This window comes from Amblyomma americanum, chromosome 9 (assembly GCF_052857255.1).
Source record: "Amblyomma americanum isolate KBUSLIRL-KWMA chromosome 9, ASM5285725v1, whole genome shotgun sequence".
In the NCBI taxonomy this organism is placed as follows: domain Eukaryota; kingdom Metazoa; phylum Arthropoda; class Arachnida; order Ixodida; family Ixodidae; genus Amblyomma; species Amblyomma americanum.
Genome location: NC_135505.1, coordinates 65,970,192 through 65,993,994, shown reverse-complemented (window position 1 = coordinate 65,993,994; position 23,803 = coordinate 65,970,192). Strand labels below are relative to the sequence as shown.

The 23,803-nt window shown below is 45.1% G+C and overlaps 1 protein-coding gene across 1 annotated transcript; it reads left to right on the top strand.

Annotated features, from left to right (window-relative positions):
- Positions 1 to 2,947: 2,947 nt before the first annotated feature.
- On the top strand, positions 2,948 to 23,313 carry LOC144105024 (uncharacterized). The gene is made up of 6 exons (XM_077638237.1): positions 2,948 to 3,044; positions 6,730 to 6,823; positions 11,917 to 12,038; positions 15,240 to 15,347; positions 19,397 to 19,504; positions 23,110 to 23,313. Exons 2-6 carry the CDS (start codon positions 6,750 to 6,752, stop codon positions 23,253 to 23,255), a joined length of 558 nt encoding a protein of 185 aa, XP_077494363.1. The 5' UTR covers positions 2,948 to 3,044; positions 6,730 to 6,749; the 3' UTR covers positions 23,256 to 23,313.
- Positions 23,314 to 23,803: the final 490 nt, after the last annotated feature.

Here is a 23,803-nt window from a genome sequence, read left to right as displayed (position 1 = left end):
GCAGTATCTATCTAGGTGTCCGGGTAAGCCACCGCGGTGGTTAATCACGCCAGATGAACCGTCACAGTAGTTCAGTGGTGTGCCTATGGTCCGAGCATTTTGAGGGGATATCTATCTCCTGCGACATATTCCCCTTGTGGGAGCGCTTGAACAACATGGTGTATGGGGCCAGCAATCCCCGGGTGTCGGGGGCAAGGCTCATTATAGGTCTTAAGGTTGACAGCCTGGCCGCCATCTTCATAAGCAATCAACTATTCAAATAGCCTCCGGGCAAGAGTGACAGTAGCGCCGGCCGGAGAAGAAAAGACCCTACCCAGTGAGGAAATGCGGCAGAATACGACGAATGCCACAGTCGCCGGCGCTGAGGGGAGGGCGAGGGAGGAGCTCCCACCTACAAAAAAAGGGTCGCCCGAATGGACAGAAAAAAAAAGAGAAAAATAATCATTTTTGGTTACCAGCAGTCCCCGAGACGACACTGCTGGCGGTTAGTCTTCCGGGGCCCCACGCGACCAAGACTTCGGGGAAGACGATAGGCCTGAGCAGAACAGGGTCCACTCCGCAGCCCCTTCGTTCATTCTTACGAAGTCTTCGATGCCAACGCACCAGCATGTAACTTTGGGCGGCCCAGATTCTCCTTAACATGTAACCCTTAAATATATTTGTGTTCTTTTAAGTGAGTAAAACGGGGTCTCTTTGCCTCTGCGTCGCGAGCGACGACCTCACATGCTGTGCGAGACCACGCGGGACCGAGAGGCAAAGAAACACCCTTCGACTGAGAACAAAAGAGCTACATTCAAGAATTGCATATTGTCGAGTATACATGATGCAGAGGCTGGGGTACCCTATCTGACATGCCGCTGCGTTGGCGTTGGAGTCTTCGTCCGAATAAACGGAGCGACTGCGCAATGGCCCTTGTTCGCTCAAGATTTTCGTCTTCCCGAAGGCTTGGCCGCTTGGAGCCCCCGAAGACCCACTACCAGCGGTGTCTTCTCGTCGGCAAAACTGACAGAACTTTTTTCTTGTTTTTTCCCGCCCATTCGGTCGATGCTTCTTTCAAGGATGGAGCGTACCCCTGAGTTCTGCCAACTGCGACATTCTCTATCTTCCTTCGCATTTTCCCATCGCCACTGTCACTCTTGCCTGGAAGGGGAGGGGGCGGTGCATGACCGGTTGAATGATTGTAAACTATTACGGCCAGGCTGTCAAACTTGGCCCCGCCACCCGAAGGTCCTCGGCGCCACACAGTCTGTTTCTCAAGCATGTCCGGGGTCCTTTGAGGTACCCCGGACACGCTTCGAAATCTGATTTCTAGTTTCTAATTTATAATTCCCAGTTATATTATTTTTTCTGCAGTATATAACGTTAATCCACGCTGAATTACGGAATTAGCGAGTTCCGTTGCTATTGTGCCATTGCTTTCACCTCGCCATATACGCTGGGTGGAAGATTTTATAGGTTGTGGCATACAGATTTAAATGAATGCTTTAGGCCAGTCTAAAAACTAGACAAATATTTTTCTGTTGTCGCAACAGATGTCCTGTAATGCTTCGGGCAAGGAACATAAAGTGACAACGGAAACTTTTGGATGAACAACATGATTTTCTGTAGTTACAGTACCAGACGAATACAGAGCTAAACAGTACAGAAAAGTCAAACAAAACAGCAGAAAAATCTTTGCTGAGACAAAGCGGCAAAATATTTCATATTTTTGACAGATTTCTGTCGTTTCTTTTGCTACTGGAAATGAGATTTATTGTCTTTTCGAACAACATGAAGAGGAAAAGATAAAGAGGCAAACAACGGTTTTTTGCTTGTAACCTTTCACTTTTTTTTTAAATTCTAGCTACGGAGGAAAGCGCAATTTGCAGCATTCGCCAAAGCATCGTACCAAAAAACACGAAAATAAGTATTGGTTAGGCACAACCCTAAAAGCAGAAAGCCGCAATGTCACCTTTATTGAAAACATTTTTCCTGCCCTGCAGCAATTTCTCTCTCTGCTGTAATTACTTGTTCAGTGCCAGAACCTATGTGCGGATCTTTTCTATTGCAAGATAGTAATTTTTTTCCTCCAATCAGTGCTTACATTTTGGGTACAAGCCACTTTTTCCAACAGGGGGCTATATTTATGTGGGGTGAGTGCGGTTATTTAAATTTCACTTAAGCTTCTATACGAGTGTTATAGAATTTCAGCGTACAGATATGCGGACGCCGTAGTTGACCTGGTGTCAAATCCGCGGCCTGTTACCGTCATAGAAATTTAAAACAACGGAAACCTAGATCAGCAACAGTCTGAGAGCTAACGCCTGCTAAAAGTAACTTGGGAAACCCGTCTCTACCTTTACGTCAAGAGACCACATCTGGGCAAGAAAGATGCAAGAACCGGCCTGCTGGCGGCATTAATTGCACAATACCTGCCTTCGACTCCTTACTAAAACATGAATAAAATTATTTCGGCGCCTGCATCCTCCTTTTCCTCTCATGTGACCGTATAGCACTGATTCCACTGCGTTGGAGGAAGGGATATTAAATGCGCTCTCAGTTTGAAACGAAACCCGTCCCAAGATGTTATACGCGCCGTAAATTATATTTGTAACAACTTGCAACTCCACACTCTTAAAAATTTGCAAGAGATCGCATGTGCAAAAACACGCTGATGTGCAACGTGGGGTTGCACCGCCGCATCAGTCAGGCCAGCGCCTGGCTGTTTTTGCTATCATCGTTGAATTCAGGCATCTTTAGGTTGCATGATTCTTATCGCATTTACACCCCGGCGTCCAAACATTTTCGTCACTCTAGTGTCGTACGTTAATGTACACTGCAGATAACTCTTTCTGAACAAATCAAATGACTGCTAGATACGTACACGTCAAGAAAGAACAAAACTAAAACGTGGCATATTCAACGGCCATGAGCACGCGACCTCGCTATTTGAATACGAACAAGAGAAGAAGACAAAGTTTAAGAAAGCCCAGTGGCTCTCCTGGTAGATCCAAGGGCACAGCATCAACAGTGTTGAAGATCATCCTGTGCTGCAATTCTCCCATGTAAGTCTGCTACACTTCTCGTCTAATTGTAGAGTACGCTGTTTTTTTTCTGGGACCGCCCATCTTAGTATCTACCCAGCAACAGCTTCTGACTGTTGGGCGCATTGTAGCGCTCTCGAAGCTTGACAACGGCAGCCCCATTCCATCGTTAGAATTTAAATGTGATCGTAATTACTCTGACAACTTGCACTGTGCGCTGCTATCAACTACGATGATGGAAGGCGGTGTTGGACGTTACAAAACTGCAAAGAGGACATAAGAGACGAAATAGTGCGAAGAGAGGGAGAAAGATCTTCGGATTAGTTTTCACCACCTGTGGCCTTTAACTTGTTCTGATACAGTGCAGAACAGCGGCGTTCTTGCTATTCGCCTGTATCGCAATAAGCCACTCCGGCCGGGATTCCCTGTTGCGTCCTTAGGCTGAGCAGCCTCAAGACAGCCGTTAAGCCATATGAGCTATGATAGACGCCCTGTATTACAGAGTCTGACATGTTCGCTAGCAGCTTCTGAGCTTGAAAGCTCACATGGCCTCCTGGAATATTTTCAGGCTGCAGTCGACTTGGCAGCTCCACTTAGGATGCGTTTTTGTCCGGAAGCGAAGTTCAGGTTCCGGCATTGCGGTTGCGGGAAATTAACTGGCTAAAGACGCATTCCTCTTTCGCAAATTCAGCTGGCTGCTCTCAGGGAAAAAAGAAAACACGTTGTTCGGCGCTTTGGGTGTTCATTAGCACATGGGTAATTGTGAAACAAAAGCGCGAATTCGGAAGGCACGCAACAAGTGCAGTGTTGTGTACCCTTCTCTTCCTTGTTTCTGTTCGCGCACGTACCCCTCTGTAACAGAAAGAAATGTCTGGTAAGCTGCCAGTTCGTTTTGGACTTGCGGTTTTCAGCGGAGTAATTTAAGTGCGCTAAGGTGAAGCGAAAAGATGTTTGTAAACTACGATATAGAAAATTCAGTTTGTTAAGAATTTCGGTCGTTTTATTTTCGCAGTTTGTTCAGGTTAGAGAAGTTATGCTCGTGGATCGAGCTCCGACGGTTCTAGCGCTCGTCTGCCGCATTGCGACAATTGGGAAGCGTGATGTAGAAAATGTTTCGCTAAAGCAGAAAAGCTATGTACCTGAGACCTCTGTCTCTGAGTTACAGTGAACATTAAACAATGAACATTACAGTGTACATTGAGCTTGAATGTATAGCCTACACTGCAGACAGCTCTGAATTCAATTTATTTCTATTTTGTGATGGAAAGTAACTTTTTGGTTGGTTGGTTACAACTTTATTTAAAAGTCCTGCAGAGCTTTCGCCGACAGGGCCTTAGGTCTCCCACGCGGGGACGTTGAGGTGTTGCCTCGCCGTCGCCTCGCGGGCCTGCTGGACGGCCCAGAGTTGGTCACCGAGTCAGGGGCTGCGCAAGGCAGCGGCCCACCCCGGCGGGAGGGTTCCGGAGTTAGCATCGTCAGGGTTTTTGCTACACCCCCAGAGCATGTGGGGTAAAGTTGCTATAGTAGTGTGGCAGACCTTGCATATATTCGTCGGGTATGTTCCGAGGTAGAGTCTGTGGTATTGTGCCGGGTTGGGGTACGTGAGCGTCTGCAGTTTTCTGAGGGCCACCGCGTGCGCCCTGTCAAGCTTGTCGTTGGGAGGAGGGAAGGTTCGGCGGGCCAGGCAGAGGGCCTTGGTAATTTCGTTGAAGCTGGTCAAACAGTCTTTCGTGCTGTCCCATGGTCACGGGACTACGGTCGCCGGCACGGTTCGCGAGCTCACGCGCCTTGGCGTGTGCCGTCTCGTTTCGGCTGCGATATATGTTCGATACTTCTCCCATGTGCGCCGGGAATCACTGGATTCTGGTTTGAAAAGCTTCCTCCCACTGGACTTTTCGATTTCTCAGGATTCGGGCAGCTGTCTGTGAGACCCATCCTTTGCCGATGTTTTTGACCGTTTGTCGCGAGTCGCAGAGAACAGTGGTGCACGTCGGATCCGTGAGGGCGAGGGCCACCGCCGCTTCCTCCTAATAAAAATATATAAAATCTGCTCTTTGCGGGACGCCCAATCACTGAAGAAGCATTCTTGCAGAGCTTAAAGAACTCCAAACGGTCCCGTTTCCTGCCCAGCTTCCTCGTTCCATCAAATGCCTCTAATCCATATGTCCGGAATACCTTGGCAAGCCTAGGATAATTTAGTAAGCCTTAGTAAGCTCTTGGATAACTTACAGCGTAGTCCCATAAGCTTATAGGAATTATTGTTCCGTTTTGAGTGCAACAAAACGTCATTCACATGACCCAAGAATCTCTAATAAAGTCTAACCTCGTTATAACGAAGCGGTTTGTAACGAAATAATGGATATAACAAAGCAATTACGATTCGCCTTGGCCGCTCGGCGAGCATGGGCAACAACGAAGTAATCGCCGGCCCCCTTCACTTCCTTATAACGAATGTTAAACCGTATTCCCTTCAAGAACGTGAACATGAAACAAAGGAATTACCTGTGCTTGGCCTTTTAAGGTATCAAGCTGTTTCATTATACACTTCGTGTCATGACTGGAGTCCGCTTGTCACCGTGCTTAAAACCTGCGAGCTGCGCCTTTCACTAAATATTGTTCTAATATGGGAGGCATTATTCATTGCCATCCACCCAAGCGTAGATACACGCCTAGAATAGAACTTATACAGGTACCACAGATAGTTCGTAGTGTATAAAATAGTCTTCCCCGTCCGGGATTAGAATCTGGGACCGCCGCTTCACCAACACAGTCGCTCTACCAACTGGGATACACGGGAAAGCTTACATACTGTAGGAGAGACAGAATAGATCAACGACTCGAAGGAGAAAGGCTGTTGTTCCAAAGTGTTGTGCGAATCCCCAGGTTAGTGTATATTTGTATAATGTGAGTCATTAGACATTAGCATACACGCAAGCGCAGCCAACTGGCTACAGAGGAAAGTTATGCAGGTTCTATAGCGCATTGTCTTGCAGTTGTACAGCTTTCCTTCACAGCTGCTTGGCTGCGCTTGGGTTGATGCGAATGAGTAATTACTGCCTGATTAAAAATTTGCCGCACACGGGGGGTTGCTGTGGAACACTTCACTAAATATTATTCTTGACAGCGCACTGTTTTTACCGCGATCAATAGCTTGCTGATGATTGCTTGCTCTTTAGCAGTGTTTTAATACGAGAGCATTACTAGCTTCATTAATCCAAAGTCTGTCGGCGACCGTCATTGTTGTCGTGGCCGAGAGATGGTCTCGTCTGAGCCAGGCGCACCCATTGCGCCGATAAACGGCTCATGCACATAGAGTTACTGAATACTGACTCACTGAATGCGACAGGCGGCACATGCATATAGGGTCACATTAGAGTTATTGAATACTGAGTTAATGCGATAGACAGCGCATGTATATAGGTTTAGAATAGAGTTACTGAATAATGAATTACTGAACCGAGCCTTACACTAGTGTTAATGAAGTATAACGAAAGAATGGCGATTAACCTCCGTCAATACGGGCTAAGAAGAAGTAATTGCTGGGCCTCTTCAACTTCGTCATAACGACGTTCAAATGTATTTAAAATTTTCCATTTTAGCGTGATCTTCTAGAATACATTACACCTTAATAGGTACCTGCATCGAGGCGTGCCTTTTTGAAAGACCGAGTGTGTTTTTTCAGACACCAATTTTTGTCTTGTTCCAGAACACCGATAGGAACCTGAGATGATGCGCTTCCTGGCCATAGCGACGTCCCTATTGCTCTTCCTTGCTATACTACAATGCGCAGCGGAACTAAAGTAAGACCTCCATTGGAACGCTAACATCGTATTTTATACAGGGTGTTTCATATTACTTCAGCAAACTGGTTCTTATTGACAAATATGGGAGCATATCAGAATGTATCTTGTTTTTCATAATATCAACACGTATCAACCTTGGCATAAACTCCAACCTGCGAAACACTGTCCGGTAGCTATTGCAACTTTATATAATTATATGTATAAAATAGACTGGAACATTTAGTGCATTTAGTATTTGTTGAGTACGTAAGTTCTTTTCAGAAATGCCGAGGTAAGCTGCTTTTGTCAAAAAAAGTCATAGGTTTTGTTGTTACTAAATTAAAATATTCTTCATTGAAAGAGCGTAATTTGATGCTGTCATTATTTTTTAAGCATAACATGGAATACTTAAGAAAGGTAAGGCCTTTTAGTCCCGATACGTGGGCTGCAGTAACCTTAATGTTAGATATTAATGCCAGCAGAAACTGAGGCGTTGCAGTGTGTTGCGCATAATTAAAATTTATTTCCGGCTAACCGCAGCTGCAGGGAGATGAACGACGTATAGGATACCACCGACGTTACCTTTCCGCTGTTTCCAGAGAATTACTTCGTTAAGAAGGAGAATAACAGCGCTTAGTACAAATAGACGTGCAACTACAGCAATGCACACAGTTCGCAAGAATTGAGATGGAAAGAGCAATTTTATTAGAGTCTCACCTTCGTGGGAGGACCTCTTCAGTAGGAAGCAAAGCATGGGTTGCTATGTCTCGCACACGGCGGACCAGCACAAGATTGTTATCGTGAAATGGGAGGCAAAGACAGTGCTCTCACCAGGCACTTTTTGGCACTAAGCACTAGGCACTGGCACTTGGCGGATTCTCGCGCATTACAACATCACGTCGTAGAGAATGAGGGGGCTAGTGTCAACGCTAGAGGTTAGAGATGAGTCGCTGGAGTGGTTTGCTTGTCGGTTTTCGGTGGTGTTTGAAGGTGTAAGTCTAACTGGAATACAAGAAATCAACCTCTTATCGAGTGAGCGGCGAAATCGGAGGGTTTCCCGTCATGCTCCTTGAGGATCGCGCCTAAACACCCTGCATATAATAAGTGCATGCTCAGGTTGTGCGCAGCTTTCAGGCCTGGCTACCTAACCATCCCAGAGGTCACATTTTGTTGCGCCAGTTTACTCAAGAGAACAGAAGAGAGCCACGTATAGCAGCAAGAGCAGGCGCTAAGTTCGCGATCCGTTACTCGTGCCGCGGTCTAGCTTAAGTAGCTGGCAGTTATCCTTAAGAACTCATAGGGAATCTTTAAGCCATTTGAGTAAGTATGTAAGGGTGACTACTGGCAGGTTAGTATTAGGGAATTTTACCCGCTTGAATTGTGTGGGAAGGTCTAGATTCTAGCTACAATGAGCTGCTAGAGCTCTTGGGCGGCGCTTGCGTGTAGTTAGGTGGCGACGAGTACCGCGGAGCTCTCAGCCACTGCGACCGCAGGTGTTATAGCTTGACTTTCTATGAACAGCACAGCCAAGGTCATAGACGTCCTCTGAAACACCACAGGGGCCAATAATATCGCAATAGCCTGTTCTAACCTGCCGCGGATTCCAATGTGAGGGTAGTTTTCATGTTCACGAAAGTAGAAAAAGAGGAATTTACGTAGTAGCCCGAACCTACGTTTTTGTCTGCTCCTGCATCTATCCTCTCCGCTCTTTTCACTATCATACCTTAAGGCAACAGACTTCTGACAGCGCGATTGCAAGCCTTGCAGTTGGAAGCAAGTGTGGATTAGCGGCGATAATACAGCGCACATTCCACGCCTTCAACATCATAGTGCGGACTGCCTGACAAATTCGGAGTTCGCGTTTCTTTCAGAGCAACCGTTTTGCGTACATACTTCCAATTTTCTCTTGAATATATCGATCCATACATGCTTGTTAGAGCGGGCACTTAAACGGGATGTGTAATACATGCTGCTTCGGCCCGCAGTTTCGGATGGTCACCACTGTAAAACAAATATTGGTAGGGCTTTAACGTAGTTAAACCGAGTGAACGTGCAAAACCATGTGTTTAGCCAGGTTGGCTTATAGATTTGCTTTGTTAGGTTGTCGGCTCGTTTTGCGACGACATTATACTCAGGTGAAGCTCTGATCGAGGGCAAGCTGAATTGATCTGTTCGCGCCACAGATAGAGGTTGATGAATACGACGATCTGTAATGCACAGTGCGAGAATGTGTTGCAGTTTAACACGAGGGGTGATAGGCTGCGGCGATAGCATAGTGCTCTCGGGCAGGGGTAAGCAAAGCCTGTCTAGGTCCGCTCGTATAAGTGTTTTTGCTGTAGTAGGGGGCCGTTTTGGTCACCATGGAGCCGAAGCGAGTTTGGAAATTGCTGCGCTGAGGGGTTACGCGCAGGTAATATAATTCTTCCCTTTTCATATTGCATCCATCATATTGCGCATGCCAAAGGAGAGGAGTTAAGCCGCGTGGGTCTTCGCAGCGTCATTGTATTGCCGATAGCAGGAAAAAGGTCCGGTTAGACGAGCATTTTTTTTTTGAGTCTGAGGATATCTGTCCCTTCTATTCGGTGCCGTCTATGTGACACGACTGTTAACATCGCCCTCCGTGTGTGGATGATGCGCTAGAGCAGCTGTACGCTAGAAATTTGCTCTGCTGCTGTTCTGGATGCAGATTTCTCGAGCGCAGATCCTGCGCTCGTGATGAACAGGTAGTGCGCTCAAGAGTGCCGAAGATCTGGGGCTTCGATGTGCAGCCCACGCGCTGCGCCTAGCGTACAGAACCATCCACGCCTTTCGGAGAGCATTTCCGCCTCGTCTGGCAGAGACTGTCGTTATCCATGCAGGACTCGCGAAGCATGCACAATTTACTCTTCCGGTTCACTGAAACAAAGTTTACAATCCTTTGACAGACCGGAATGCGGAATTTTGTGTGCGTGAATCATATCAATTTAGTTTTTTGCCGGCACTATTACGGGGAAAACACACTTTTGTGGCTCGAAAATGATGTGCAGCTATATGCAGGAGGCACTCGTTTGCTAGCTTGCGAATCACGGAAGTACAGCTTTTGTGAGCAGCTTGTTCTCCCTCTATTTACCTAAAGCATCGTGGCGAAACTATTAAACAGAAAATACCCGTATTCGGGTGCAACTCAGATTTGTGTTTTAAATGGAAAATGTATTTGAATACAGCCGAATGAGGCCACCTTCACGTTTCACAAAAAAAGAACAAAATTCTGGCTCAGTATCACATAAATATTGCAATAGTTAGTCAGCAATACACATACAAATACTTAGGTGTTATAATGTCTAATAACTGCTCATGGAGTGTACATGTGGATCATGTGGTTAGCAAAGCTGGTAGGGCGCTGAATTTCCTTCAATGTAATTTAAAGTGTTCGCAACAAAACCTCAATAAAACGGTTTTTATGTCGTGTGTGCGACCTATCATGGCATATGCCTGTGTTGTATGGTACCTTGCACAGGAATTCTTGATTGACAAGCTGGAGAGAATCCACAACAGGGCAGCAAGGTTTGCCTTGGGAAGGTACGGGCGAAGAGATAGCTGTACGGAAATGAAAAATTATTTGCAATGGGAATCCCTTGCTTCTAGTAGAAGGAAGTTAAGGCTAAGATTATTCTACTCAATATATCACAACAGAAACGGAAATCGGGAAATTTATTTTAAATAGCCCTTTTACGTTTCAAAACGACATGATCATTCTTGCATAATTCGAGAATAACGTGCCAGGACAAACTTGCTTGCCAGTTCAGTTTTCGTCAAGACTGTGCAACAGTGGAATCAGTTATCGGAAGTGCAAGTGTGCTCTGTTAATGAAGATGTCTTTTTTTGGAAATTTGTAGCCCCCCTGCTGTAACGAGTTCTGGCAATGCGTGACAATAATTGAATAAAGAATAAAGAATAAATATACAAACAAGCAACAGTTTTGTTTTCTTTTGTATTATTAGTACCTCAAAGGCCCCATTGAAGGGGTATCACTTGACGGAGTGGGTAACAGGGCATAATATTGCTTCAATTGATGACTTGAATAGTGATGGATCAGTATGAAGAAGGACGTTCCTCCATAAGGAGAGCCTTCAGCCAATTGCGTCTACCGATCCGGCCAAGCAGCGGTTATTTCCCATTCATCTGCCACTCCCAGTGATTTCCCGCTAGCTGGCGCAAGGAGTCGGCCATAGGGGAGAGCGGCACATTCGGTACACGTGTAGAATCAGTCGGCGCCATTGGCTGGAGGGGCTTTTTTGAGGAGCATCTGCACGTCGTTCTTGAGTTGTATCCGACTATAGTATGATTCCTTCCCTGTTGTGAGATGTGTGGTTGCTGTAGATCATAAGAAAAACACTCTTAATCACTATTTTGCAGCCGACATTAAAACAAAGCCGCTCTAAGATGTGACAAGAATGTATTGTGTGGTGTTAGCGTTTTTGATAGCTAAAACCATTCTTCACTAAGTTGACCATCAGGCCCGCAATTGACTTGTCCCAATGGGACCTGTTAACGTGATTCGTTATTGATATCTTTGGGTACAAAACTACAAAATTCCTCCTAAAACTCCGTGTGGAACCCTGACGCATAGTGAACGTGAGCTGACTGCACGTAAGAAACGGTTCCCTGAATATGCTATAAATTAAAAACAGGGAAATGCTCAGCGCTTATTTTCTGCAAGGGAAAGGCATTGTGAATGGCTTGTTTTTGTTTCATTTGCATAATACGCTTGCAAAGCCACACGGTGAAAAATAAGGCCTAAAGTAAAACGAAGGAAAATCGTTTGGGTAGGTAAGAATCATCATCAGTTAGGGAGCGGGAAAAACAATGTCCTATTTCTTGGAACACAGCACAATGTTTCAGATGCAAAGCCAAGTTACTTAGCCCCGCTGACCAGGAAGATCGATGGTTAGGCAGTGTACCCAGAGTTCCTGCGTCTTTCTATCTTCATGGGCGTGTACAAGACGAAGGAAAAAATTCAGATAGGTTGTTTTTATTCCGTTGGCGAAACCCCGAGACATACCACATTTTGGCGACTACTTGTGCATGCACCAAGTAACCTAGTAATTATTGCCGTTTTCTTACCATTTCAGCGCATCTGGTACTTGCGACGTGAACCAGTGCACCGGCACGTGTAAGGAGTACTACGGAAAAAAGTATATAGATGTCACCGGGAAATGCGAAAATGCCAAGTGCACCTGCCATTTTCATACGCGTACGTAAAGTCACTAAGCCTAAGCTGCAACAACTGCACCATTGTGTGCCAGTTGTCGCGGTAAATCAATCTGCGTTTTTATGAACGCAACACAGAAACTTGCTGTCAATCCAAGCTTTTCACCCTATCTGAGACAACTTGCATACCTTTTTTGAACGGTCAACTAAACTTAGAAAACGGTTAGAAGTAACATACGTATTCACTTTAGCAATCACTGTAGTGCCGTTACCTTTAATTTTATTCACCTTAATACGCACTTAACTGACTATTGAAACAATAATCGTTTTAATACTGCTAATTATTTTTGTTCTTGCAAACACCCATTCCCTGGAGATCGTTTATAAGCATTAAAACTCGTAAATGCCAAGAAAGCGATAAGTGGAGCACTCTTCGTGCCAGCCATCACGCAATACACAGCGTGGTTTGCTGTAATATAGTCTACGACGCTCATCGGATTTACGTAATTTGCATTTATGCATAAAATCGGCCTACCAGGACAACTAATTACCAGGACCACTAATATAGCAAATAACTGCGTTAAAACAGCACCTTTAATTGCGGTGCAGCACAGCTCTGACTGGCTAATGAAGCTCACAAGAAACAGGGTTTGTTACAGTATCAAGCGCATAGCATTTATAGCTTGCACCCGATGCAACACTGCGACACCTCTGCAAAGACAAAAGTAGAAAAAAATAAGCAAGGCTAAGAGACTGGGTGGTGAGAATCGCTCAGCGTGCTATGAGCGCTGCGACGCTTCCCCCATAGCTCATCGTTTTTGTTACGAGGTGGGTTCAAACTTCAAGACTGCTTGGGCTCGAAGTCGGCCTGCAAACTTTCAATGAGCTTAAACTTCGTGGGTAAGCTCCAGTGGCGCCATGAATGGAAACCGCGCTGCGTACACAAAAAGAGCTAATGTCAGAGTACTTTGAGACGAAACTTCTTACTCTTGGTATATTCATCAATTTTTCAAAAGCGTTTGACCGCATAAACCAGAAAATAATGCTGACTAAGCTCGGGCACTACGGTTTGCGCGGACAGTTTCTTGACATAATTCAGTCTTATTTAAGTTCTCGGTCGCAACAAGAAAAAATAGATAATGATTTATCTTGCATTAGTCGCATCGTTTCAGGCGTCCCTCAAGGTAGTATTTTGGGGCCATTGCTATTTCTTGTTTATGTTAACGACATCATCTGTATTAGTAATCTTCCAACATTTGTCATTTACGCTTAGGACACCATGTTATTTTATAGGGCTGCACAGTTGGCAGATCTCGAGAAACAAGCCACAAAATGTTTACAGTCGCTCCTAGAATGGTCTCAAAATAATGTATTAAACATAAGCAGTGCAAAAACGAAAGCTGTGCTTTTCAGGCCTCGTATCAAGTTGACAAATTTGCCACCACTCAGTTTATGAATCGATAAATCAATTATCGAAATTGTCCCAGCGGGTAAAAGTTAGTTTTATTTTTAATGGGAATTTGAGCTAGATGATCACGCCGATATGGTGATGAACAAGCTGTCAAAGGTTGACGGTATTTTGTGTCGATTGAGATACTTCATGCCAAAGAGTATTAAGGAGATGTTTTATAGTGCGCTGTTTTCTTCTTTTGTAAATTATTGCTTTTTGTTGCGAGGTACCACGTCTATTACAAATATTAACCGCTTGCATCTCCTTCAAAAGAAAGCTGTAAGAAATGTTATGAATGCTCCTCGGCTAGGACAGACTGAACCGGTTTTCAATGAACTTCCAAATACCCGCTTATCACAGCTGTGTGGAACTTTACTTCTACAGCGTTATAAATCCAGTGTTAATAAAAATAATTGCCCTGTGATAAAGCTGTCATGTTTAGAATACAAAAATCCAAAATACCCTACACGAGCAACAGAAAATGGTATGTCCCTAGGAAGCGAACAAATTACGCCTATCAAATGCTCAGCTACTCCTTCCCGCATCAATTAAATAAGGAGCCCGAATTGATGTACAGCTAATGCCAAATCTGTTATTTTTTTCTTTTTTTTGTTCTTTGAAAGAGCTCTGATGTTGTGTACCACTTCAATTCCTCTGTGGGGTGCGTCGGCCTCGTCAAGCCTTTCACTGGCTTTTGTGGACGCGCCCAACATCGACATGATGTTAAATAAACATGATTCTGAATCTTATCCTTTCACTGCCGAAGGAAAAAAAAAACAAGAATGATCTTCGAGCATTAGGCGCATTTTATTTTGGCGTCTACTAAATGACTATTTTCTTCATGTCCTGTTTAGTAAGAGTCACGATTATTATCACACGATATGCGGGGAACAAGAAAAAAAAAACAGGCTGAAAAAAATCAAGGCCAGATAAGTTTGACTAAGGCTAGTAGATGTCTCTGCTGCTGGTACTACACGCCCTATGGCCCTGGAAATCCAAAGTTGTGAGACTTCTAAATGTTCGGCAGTCATCTGTGAGTTTCTATGGCCATAGGAGCTATCTACCTATTTATCCACAGTTCCCTTTCGAGCATAACACAGGGGTGGGGGAAAGTTGAATGAACTAGGAGGAATATCTACAAAAATAAAATTTCTCATATAATGCTTCGCTTTCAAATGGGAGCGATTATTGAAGGAAAACATTTTCGAAATCACGTATTACTAATATAAACACATTTTTAACAATTTTCTCTAAAAAGAAGAACTGTTTATAGTTTATAGTGGTTTAACGTCGTAGAAAAGGGATTCGGGCTGTGAGGGACGCCTTAATGAAGGACTCCGAAAATTTCGCCAAACTAGGGTTCTTCGAGTTGAACTAACATCGCACAGTACACAGGCCTCGAGCATTTCGTCTGCATTGAAATGCAACTACCGCCTTCTGGGTCGAACCCGTATCTTTCTTGTCAGCAAACTAGAACCGTAACTACAAAGCCACTGTGGTGGCTTAAAAAGGAAATGTACATGCGTGTCTTCGCAGCAACCACAACATAAAGGATATTTTTCTGTTATTAGGAATGGCAGAGCATCTACTTCAACACGTCTGCCCACTCTCTCACGGCGCTCGGTAGTTTCTTAGAATTACAAAAATATTTATTTTTTTCGTTTATCACTAGTGGCAAGTGGAGGTAGTTATGGGGCTTAAACAATGCCGTATTTTCCTTCGACAGTTTCCTGAAACTAAGGGTACTCCACGAGAATCCTAGTGCACCATTACAGTGCATCTAACTTTTTGCAGCTTGCAACGAGAAAGCTTGCTCGGAGATATGCCAGCGGCAGTACAAAGGAAAGCCCGGCCTTTTGTCTAACTGCACCCAAAATGTCTGCTACTGCAGCTACTTCCAAAGTAAGTGGCGTACTTTTTTTCTCATACCTTCATATTTATGTCGCCATGTCCTTCAGAATGCTTAGTGTGTACGGAGAGCACAAGGACAGGTATTTTAATCTCAATACATTTTCATTTAATATGGAGCTTTTACCTACAATGAAATTGCCTATAGAGTTTACGAATACATGGGAATAAAATGAGGATACCGCAGTGAGCTCTAGAAATAAAAATTATCGCGGCAACTTTATGGAACAGCGCAGCGCAACACGAGCGAAGAAAGAAATGGAAGTAACACATCCGCTCTAGCATTAGAAACAATAAATCGACGTCGCCTAGGTGTCTAATGCGAATGAAAGAATACTGATGATCCCGTAAGATAGAGGAGTGGATTCCTTGAAAAATCCAACGTAAAAAGGAGCGGCAGGGAATCAAGTGGGGGATTAGATTTAAAAGTGTTGAGGCATATCGGGCCATATCTTGCAAAAGGGAGGAATTGTTAAGGGGTATAGGAAACGCCTATGTTTTGACGTGGAGATAGTGGAGGTAATCGTGATGATACGGATGATAGAAAAGTTGGCCAGAAATAAATTGAACCCTTCTATGTAGCCACTGTTCTAAGAGTGAAGTAATGTAATTTTCATCATTTATACTTTACTGATGGTGTCCCAGCAAAGCGTCGAGAAATTTCGGAAACTCATCTTTAGCCCTGTTCTATAAGCTTTCTGTTTTCCGTTGTCCATTTCGAGAGCACTTGGTCCTCTCTCATTGGCCACTCAGATATGCCCGCTTCTTTCAAGCGTCTGTGGGAAGCGACCGCACCATTCAGTGGTTGGCGACAGGACCTCACTGTTAGGTGCCATTGGCTCGGATGTGCAGCCAGTGGTGAAGTGCGTAGCAGCGCTCTATCAATAGCAGGCGATCGGACCTGACCACTGGCTCCGACTGGCTGCGCTATTGCTGCCAATATTTATGTCCGGTCGGCAACCACCCAGCGGACAGGTCGCTTCTCGCAGATGCTCGAAAGCCCTGCGTATATCTTAGGGACCTATGGCAGAGAACGAAATGGACACCAAATTGAAAATTTACAGGATATAGGATACAGTTCCTGGTTCTGAACACGAAAATGCTGGTAGAATGATCTTTATATTGCAGAGGGTTCCATATATACAATGACGTATTCAAGAAAAACCAGTTTAGAAGAAAACGGATACCGAATGGACCTTTACGTTTTGTACTTTTATTCAGGAGCATAGAATTACATACATGTCATGCTACAAATAAAACGAAAAATAGTAGTGAAAAGCTTGGTTTGGTTTATGGGGGTTTAACGTCCGAAAGTGACTCAGGCTATGACACGCCGTAGTGAAGGGCTCCGGGAATTTCGACCACCTGAGGTTCTTTAACGTGCACTGACATCGCACAGTACACGGTCCTCTAGAATTTCTCCTCCATCGAAATTCGACCGCCACTGCCGGGATCGAACCCGCGTCTTTCGGGCCAGCAGCCGAGCGCCATAACCACTCAGCCACCGCGACGGCTAGTAATGAAAAGATTTTCAAAGTGGCAAATATTTTGGCGTCTGTGTCGGGTAGGCGCAGGCGGCGCCCCAAGCAGCACAAGTGATTGGCCCAACATTGGAACTGTATTGGCAAAGTTGGCCCTACAAAGGACCAGGATGGGACCATCCTGTTGCAATATTTGGCCGATTACCTGTGCTGCTAGGGGCATTGGTTCCAGCATTGCGCCCGTGCCTAGTGGCCTGAGGTGAGGGTAGCGGGCTTATGGACAGGACGCCATGCCACGCAGTGTAATGCAAAGTGTCCGAGATGTCTCCAGATTACTATATCTGTTCGATACTGCCTCAATGAATACACTGAAAACCTCCCCGGTCCACGCCCCCCCCCCCCCCCCCCCCTTGACACGGCACATGCGCACAGCTGTTGCGCACAACGTGGCCGGTCACGTGGCCGTGCCCAACCGTTTCGCCGCCACGGAGGTCAAGGGGTGGCCACGGAGCATAGGGGTGCCACGCTGAAGGCTCGAGAACCTGGCGTAGTGTAGCTCTCGCTACAAAACACGCGTATTCTCTCAGGCTTTCAGTCTGAGTTCATCCGGAACGAGTATTCTTTCACGCTTTCAGCCTTAGTTCATCCGGAAGTGATGAGCACAGGCAGTACAATACCATTTTGTAGATCACGGATGAAATCATTATTGAGATCTCTGCCCTTTGGAACTAAGTCGCCATTCTACCGAACCTATTGTTAGCTGCAATATGTGTAAACTCGAGGCAACTGAGAATGTTTAAACATTATTGTCCGATGAATATTCGTTGAAAATTTAAGCTAGTGCTTCGCGGTTAACTTGGACATTTTTGTTCCTTTGGCCGGAGAAATGACACGCTTAATTAAAAAAAAACATTGCAATGTGAAAAGAACACACGCTAATTGATACCTTTTATCTCGCTTTAATAAAGAATTCGAGAAGTCAGAAGACATTGAGAGCATGGTTCTCAGCCATGCGCATTAGCCCGAAATAATCAACGCATTACGAACTGAGGAGGTGCAACTCAACGGCTTTGTGCGGCAGTATTCTCGTTGTGTCCATGTTTTGCGCGTATTTTAATGAGCGTTCAAACACCCCTCCTCTGATTTGGTCTGGTCATTTGCAACTTTCCCACCAAATATACCTGATGTTATACCGCCATCAACAGGCGATCCTTATACATGCAGAAGTCATCCATTTGCTATCCGTCACCCTTTTCAGATAAGAAATAGTCTCAGCGTTGTCAACGCTTTTAGTCATCTGTCGGGAAGTTTAGAGAATTCAATTCCCATTTTAACTTCTCGCTGCTTAGCCGTTGAAATTAAACTGGCTATATTTTCGAGTCGGTTCTGTGACTCTAAGGGCTGTATTTGGCTCTCAGTTCAAGAATTTTTTTATGCACTGAGAAAAATTAGCAACGTTATTTGATTACGAATCACAAAAAGGGCGCTCCATTCAAACCCGTAGGTTGTGCCAGATACCATGTTCAATGTTTCCAATGGCGGCAAAGCATTGCTACTTCGTCCTTGTTTTGCCCACGTATGTATAAAACAGCAAGCGTCTGGGATTTAGCAACGCCACGCTTTTTTAGATTTTTGCTGTTTTACACAAGCAAGAAATATTCTATTTCTAAGGCACGGGCACAAAATGTTCAGATGTTGAGCTCAGCTGGGTACTGCCCTGCTATTGCCACCTGCCGAAAACTGAAAGAACTGCAGCTGCTGCTTAAAGTCTCCAAAAGATGGCGAAACTGGCTTAAGAATTTTTTCCTCTCCCGGGGAAGTTCTCTGCTGCAGTAATTTATCCACATCTCTGCATTTAAAGTTCTTCAGCACCACTCACAAAAAGCGAAAAACATCACTACTACTCCTATAGCCAGCCCTTCGCACACAGACGCGTTATTCCGTTGCAAAAAAAAATTATTCTTGAGTGCCACGTTGTCGTCCCTGATGTGTCTCTGTTCATCAGTTGAGAAACTGCTTATTCCTGCCGCCAAATCGTGCGGCTTATGTCTTGTATGATTTAGAGAGTGAGCAGTAAAGTCCGGGCTCTTTCCTCTTGCACTCACGACCTGCTCGCTCGCATAGGTATACAGGCGACGTGACATTTTGTTGTCAGTGGTGTTTTAGGCCACTGAATTTGCAGTACTTCGCGCAATGTATTCTAGTAGGCCTTTCACTTCTGTAAAAGTACATTTATAATTCTTGTAATTAAACTTTTAACGACATTCTCGGCATGTCATTTGCTTTTCGCAGCAGTGTAATGTAGATTTAAGTGCGCAGTTTTCAGGTTGACATTTGAATTGAAATTGAAAGTAGAAATTTTCGTTTCCACTTTCCGCTCTCATTTGCTAGGCCTGTGACTTGAGATTGTGTAAAGCGTTAGTGACAGGCTACCAGCGTCGCCTTGCGCCACGATTGCAAAACATTTGCAGGTTCCCCTTGTAACTGCTAAATATTTTTGCTTTTTAGTTCATGAGTTGCTCAGTGGCGGTTAAAACCTTTTTTCATATCGTCCTTTCTTAGCGTGCTTGCTGCCAAGGTGTGCATATCAATGTCAGCAGCAGCACCCGGGCGAGAAAAATCTCGAAGCTTTCTGCAAAGACGATGTTTGCCATTGCAAATGGCATTCGTGTAAGTACCCGATGTTGAATTTTTTTAGAGCAAAAGTTGTATCCGCGAGGTTTTCGGAGATATCGCGGCAACGTTGTTCTCACTGAATATTTTATATCGCAGGAACACCGCGGCTTCAACTCTGAATCTATAAATATAGGTTTCTTTTTACGTATCAGCTTTTTGTCACTGAACTATTAAAACCGCGTCACAAACTTCTTAACGGGGGAATATTTTTTTTTGGTACCTCTATCAGTTTGTTTTTCACTGGACGGACCAACGACAGATTTTTTCAATGCCCATGTTATAGCACGTCCACAGTTCTGGCAGTCACGTTGAGACACTTGATATTTGTCACTTTCAACTATCTATTCCTCGGGTTCCTCTGGCAAATATACAAAATGATCACCTGTCGGTCTGTCTCCTATCATTATAATTCACGCATTATGTTTGCTTCGAATTTGTATCAATGTACAATTAGCTTCCGATAGGCGCAAAAGATTTCTACAAAGCAAAGCGCAACCATGCTTGAAAGGGCACATACGATGGTGATTATAGAAATGGTTTCTGTAATTCCGTTTTGTTTTATTGCAGTAAGCGAAGCCATTTGCCGCTTCATGCATGTGCAACTAGGCAACAGCGATGAAAGCTCCTCTACCTCGCTTTGGCCGCGTATTACAGACGCTAGCGCCAGTTCCTCCTTCAATTACGTTCATAGCGGACGACGGCGGAATGATGGCGTATTAATCTCCATGACGACCAACGACCGAAACACGTGGGTGGAGGGGGTGCTCGTATGGCATCTGCGTCACGCGCGGACCGGCCAAAAAAGCACGACAGGGAATGTGGGCGGATGTATCGTTGGCAGCGTGCTCTGCCCACAGCCGCGTGCCGCGTTTTACTTGTGTTCTTGTGCAGCATTTTGTTGCGGTTCTCGCAAGCTAAAATTTGTCACGCTGCAACTCAACGTTTGTAACTGCAATGCTGGCGCGATTTAGTGAACACAGAGCACAAATTTTGCGCGTTTTTTGATGAATGCTTTCTCTTACTTTCAGTCGAAAAGAGAAGACTTCTCAAAATACGCTACATGTCTATGTTACAGCATTCCGTGCTATACAGTCATTGTGTCTCGACGCACCAGAGTTGTTAAGTTTATCCCAAACGGCGCCACTGATATTTTCAGTGCACAATATCTTGCATATTTAACGCAATCAATGTGCGATGATTCAGTGCGCACTGATTTCACGCAATACAGAAGGATATTTCCGTGCACAGTGAGTGCGCGCAGCTTAACACATGAAAAGTGGGCCTTAATTTAATTGCAAGCAAATAGGTTAGTATTTTCTAACATATCAAAACAAACCACATTCATGGAACGGCCCTCACTGTCCATGGATGCTAATATATGCGACACTAACAGAATTCGATCAACATAGAGTTCCATCGTCGTTCCTACAATGTGCCTACTATTCTGCGGGTAAAAAAATTTTCGGTGGTTTAGCTCTGGTTAAACCTGGAATAACGCGAGAGCTACAGCTGGCTGAGTGGAAATTGCTCAGTTGAAATGCAAAGTCAGTCTTTCGCCTCTCCGTTTCGCTGGGCGTTCCCTCTTCATTTTCGTCCCACTTGACACGGCTGTGGCAGCTCGGTTTCGCCGGGGCGCTGCACCGCCGGCAGCAGCTGCTGCTGCGCACCACGTGGCTGGTAACGTGACAAACCGCGTGACAAACCACGTGATCACCCAATGTGCCGCGCCGCCGACAGCTGCTCCACACCACGTGGCCAACCACGTAACAGCGTGGATGCGCAGCCTTGCGGTGGCGGCGCAGCCACAGGGCGACGCGGCCACCGCCACGGCCGATCCACGCTGAAGGCTCTAAATGCTACAGTAATGTAGCTATCGCTACAAAACGATGACCGCTTCGTCAACAGCAGTGACTAAATTATAGTTTCTGAACCACGTGGCCGCAATGAGTGGTGGCTCCCGAAAAAACGTGAGCAGGTAGCGGTTCCTGTCGTATCCGTAAGGGTCTCCAGGCACTTTTCGCAATTTTGAAGGTTACGAGCACAAAACCGAACGCCACCGTAGCTCTCGCAGCACCGAATTCACTAACGAATGAAGGGTCGCGACGACCAAGCTACTGGAACTGGCGCCACTAATCAAGCGATTGTGCCCGAGATAACGCAGCTGATGAGTTCACGAAACAGGCAAGACATGGGCGGTGGTTGCAACGGCTGTGCGAGTAAGAAATTCAAAAGGCATATAGGAGATATTTTCTCCTTCGAGTACCTTCTTGTTGTTAGATTTTGCTCGTTAGGACAGATGTTAGTGCAAATTCCTCCTTCATTTACGTTCATAGCGGACGAGAGCGCAATAACTGCGTCAGCGGAGGTTTGTACAACTAGGAGGGACGGAAGTGGCTGGCGCTTTCCTCTTCTTGACTAGACCGCTTAGAGTACAGTCATAGTATTTCAGTGCGACAGTATAGTATCCGGCGAGTGGCCTAAAGGCACGGAGAGATTATGCTAAGGAAATGCGCATTAACTCTCTAGTTTAGCACGTATGTGGCAGTAAACTGAGGTAAACTATATTGAAACCAGAGATGAGAAAGATGCAGTGATTAAAGGATTGAAATCAGTGAAAGTTAAACATGAATTACTGCATGTACATGTAGACAACGGCCCAGTACCGGCAGTCTGGAGAGCGCATGTGTCAAGGTATGCTATAAATACCACCACCGGCACTACACGTGTCGTGTTGACAACGACGTCGCGGCCCAAAGCATCTCGCCATCTGTTCTTTCCTCGATAGTTTGTATGCATATCATATCGCTTGGAAAGTTTTGTCCCTTTTATGAATGCATTTCTGACGGCGATTTTCAGCATCGGTTACGCCGTCAACTTCGCAAATACCTTGGGACGATGTTCGATTGACGCTGTCGCGAATAGGGGCTGCATGCCTTTCATGCCTAGAGCCAGTTTACTTTAGTTGTTCTCGTGCTACATGCACACCTGAATGGCAACTGAATGAATGACAATAGACACTTAGGGCATGCGCCCTATTTCTTCTGAAGTAAGCTTCTTAAAACCACGTGGCTTTTTTTGCCAAAAAATCTACTCTTAATTATCTGCTGAAGTAGTCAAGGCACAAGAACTACCAAAATATGATGTGAATAACGCGCTACACACCAACAAAACGACAACTGCAGCGGGAGACACAGGACAAGCGCGCACTGACCAACTAGCCCACATTGCTGCCTTGCTTACACAAAATATGGTGGGTACGTATATTGTAATAAAGGTAGACTAGTTGCTGTACAAATCATTCAGCACTGCTATCTTCCCTGCTTAATTCACTAACAGTGTTGTTCACTTCTTTCTCCCGTGCTTCCCTGTTCACATTACTACTTGCAAGCATTTTTGAATCGTGATCCTTCGCTTAGCCTTGCAGCCCTAAAACGTGACCTAACCGGTTCAAGAGCAATTGCTCTTGACGAAGCTGCTTTATGAGATGAGATGCAACTCTATCAGAACGAGCTGTTCAAATGTGCTGCAATTATTACGCCTGTTTACTGTGCAAATCTTATTTTAATACACGAACAAATTTCCACCGCGCTTTATTTCAGTCGAAACCGGAGAGGGGCAGCCGCTAAAATTTCCTGCCGGGCCTTTGGATGGATCCGAGACCAACTTGCTTTCTTTTCGAGCCACCAAGGCGTTTTATCTAGGGGAGGAGGCCATAGAACCACAGCTGGGACAACCTTTGGCATGAAAAATGCGCACTGAAGTCCTCCTCAGCCTCCAACGCTTCGTGAAGTGCGGAATAAAGAGTCCTTAGTGCGTGGCCTTTTGGGTGTTTTCGTGGCAGAAAATGCTGTTACACATCGCGCGGCGATTTACAGAACACGGCTGAAGAAATCGCCACTCAAGGGCGACCACTGGCTGCTACGATGTAATGCACGATCACGCTTTGGTAACTCACCAGGTCTTCTTGGCCCTTCAACCTTAGCTATGCAGTGCCGGACTTCGGTAACATAGTGCACAGGACGGATCTACGCGAGCTAAACGAGTTACATTTTCCGATTATGAAAAGAATAAAATATTGTACTAGGTATGAAAACGGTGGTACGTCTCAGGCTGTTCTTTAGCCTCCAAAGGTGAGGGCTCTTATAGCCACTTGTTGCAAACACGCAATCAGTGTCTACTGTGCTCTTAGGCAGGATCCGGAACATTTCAAGGAGACCACAACCTGGTGCACGTGAAATAAAAGTATTGAACAATGACAGTGACAAACAAGTATTTTTGAAGATCATTGCAGAA

Bases quoted from the DNA above. Each gene is read 5' to 3' on its own strand.
- LOC144105024 (XM_077638237.1), top strand. From the start codon at position 6,750: ATGATGCGCTTCCTGGCCATAGCGACGTCCCTATTGCTCTTCCTTGCT. The intron at 12,039-15,239 runs GTACGTAAAGTC...AACTTTTTGCAG, and splicing joins CACCTGCCATTTTCATACGC to CTTGCAACGAGAAAGCTTGC. The intron at 19,505-23,109 runs GTAAGTACCCGA...GCTTTATTTCAG, and splicing joins CCATTGCAAATGGCATTCGT to TCGAAACCGGAGAGGGGCAG.